Source organism: Eucyclogobius newberryi, unplaced genomic scaffold, assembly GCF_026437365.1.
Source record: "Eucyclogobius newberryi isolate DKJ021-1_F unplaced genomic scaffold, fEucNew1.0.hap1 SCAF_1, whole genome shotgun sequence".
NCBI classification, from domain to species: domain Eukaryota; kingdom Metazoa; phylum Chordata; class Actinopteri; order Gobiiformes; family Gobiidae; genus Eucyclogobius; species Eucyclogobius newberryi.
In genome coordinates this window covers 8,795,474-8,797,684 of record NW_027315723.1, presented here as the reverse complement: position 1 = coordinate 8,797,684, position 2,211 = coordinate 8,795,474, and the positions used below count along the sequence as shown (strand labels likewise).

At 39.8% G+C, this 2,211-nt stretch overlaps 1 protein-coding gene across 2 annotated transcripts in view; it reads right to left on the bottom strand.

The window, feature by feature from the left end:
* Window positions 1–980: 980 nt before the first annotated feature.
* Window positions 981–2,211, bottom strand: part of LOC140371509 (glutamate receptor ionotropic, kainate 2-like) — a 132,825-nt gene continuing 131,594 nt past the window's right edge. For both annotated transcript variants that reach the window (XM_072458709.1, XM_072458773.1), the window contains exon 16: window positions 981–1,157. In XM_072458709.1, coding sequence (XP_072314810.1) covers window positions 993–1,157 — 165 coding nt within the window. In that variant the 3' untranslated portion in view covers window positions 981–992. The remainder of the gene's footprint in view (window positions 1,158–2,211) is intronic.

Below are 2,211 nucleotides of genomic sequence, written 5' to 3'. Positions count from 1 at the left end.
TAGATCAAACACCACCGAGCCATTTTGTGAGAGAGACACTGAGGAGATGAAGCACCCGTGGAGAAAGATTTGGAGCTGCTACATCTTCTGTTCATAAGGGGGAGAGAGACAGGGTCTACTAGGATACAAAGTTCTACAAAACTGGCTTGTTCTTATACAAAAAAACAACCTGTTAGAAATTCTGCATTTGAAACAACCCAGTATCTGTACGACATGTTGAGGCAATGGTTCAATATGGCACAAAAAGGCATTACAGAAGAAAACCATGGGTGAATATGAATTTAAACATCTTTTTTAATACATAATTTCAACCATTTGGCACTGTTCCATTTGCTTTGTTTTCCAAAAGTATTAATTTGTAAATGTGTTAAAGACTGATGAGAAACATTTATAAGACATCAACTGAAAATGTGTTTGCATGTGTGAGCGTCTGTCCTTATATCGTTTCCTCCCAGACACATTCTTCTGACTTGTAAAGATGTACAATAAGTCTTTACAGTTAACAATTCAGCTTCTTCTCTTGTGGTTAATTGGTATCTGAGATTTTGTTCTTTAGCCAATGGATTCAAAGCCAGTATTGACAGTGAGAATGTAGATTGAACACACATTTGGAGTTTCGACGAGCCCTCGCTTCACCAAAACACTGATAGTATGTCATTTTGTGAACAAGAACCCAAGACAGACCTTTTTTCCCCTTTTCAAACCAACAAACATGTGTGACTTAGAGCTGCCGGTTCTATTCCCATCCCAGGTCTTACATATGCAAAGTCTAACACACGGCCAACTTGAATCCATATGAATTTACACGTCCGAGCACCTTCTTCTTCTTGTTCTTTTCCGACGGTCACAATGTGGTGACGCTGACGAGAAGATTTCATATTTCCACAGGAAACATCTGGCGAGGGGTCACAAAGCAGTCCAGCTCACCCTGGAGCTGAGGTCGACTATCTCTGACCCCGTTTAGAGCAGTTTTGGGAGTGTTTGTGTGTTCTTTATGCCATGGTCTCCTTGCCTGGGAGTCTGCGGTCATTAAAGGTGTGCATGTTGATGACCTCTTCCGTTTTGACGATGACCGGAGGCTGAGGCTTTTGCTTGAGACGGCGCTGGCACTTCAGAGACACACGCAGCTCGTCCATCATGGCACTGCAGAAGGAGCGCTGGGGAAAACAAAGAAGAAGTTATAGATGATGTCGTTGTTGACAGAAGCCTGGGCAACTGAATGAGCAGCAGATTGGCAGTTTTGTCATAAACACAATAAATATGTTTCTACTCAAAAGCTTTGCTCCTTCTTTACCAAATCAAATGATTAAAGATTCAATTAGTCTGACAAATTTGTGTCTAAGATTAAAACTGACTCAGAAATTTCTGATGTGTTTAACTAGCACTTTGTTGACTGGAAATACCTTTGATGCTGCTGCTCCGTCTATTACTGTTGCCCATATTCAAGAGGATAGAGCTGATTATTAAATATTTCCTCTAAAACCCTTTACACAGTATGACTTGTTAAATAACGGTATGCTCTCTTTATATACAAAAAAGTCCACTGTAGCTGACACCCTCAAAATTCAAACTGAAAGCATCCCATGACTAAGCAAAACTGCTTTTGTTCCCCCTTTGCACAAAGGAGGACAAATAATTTGAATAGTTTCCATCCAATCTCAAAACAATCCTTCAAAGCAAAACACTGGGAGAAGGTAATAAATAACCAGGTGCGTGCTTTCTGAACCAAATATTCAATCTTAAATAGTTACCAGTCCGGTTACATTCACTTGTATGCAGATGATGCTATTTGATATGCTATGGCACGTTCTGCTGCACAAGTGATGCAAAATATTCAAGTGAATTGTTACGCCATCATACAAAAACCGTACAAACCGTAATTTAAAATTAATGAAGTAAAACTAAATGTTTGCTGTTCTCCAAAAGTCACTCTCGTGACTCAAAATGTTTTATCTTTTCTTGCGCTCAATGGGAATATTATTGAACAAGTACAATCCTTGTACATATCCTAGATATATAGATATATATCTATATATCTCTGTGCACGGTGGCAAAGGCGGTTAGCGCTTAGCCAAGAAGGAGATCATGGGTTTGATTCCCGGACCTCCAGTCCAGGCTCCAGTCACCCGCGGTAAGAAAATGGATGGATCTATATATCTATCTAGGCTAGAAACTGAACAGTACTGGAAAGGCATATGGGATATATATATC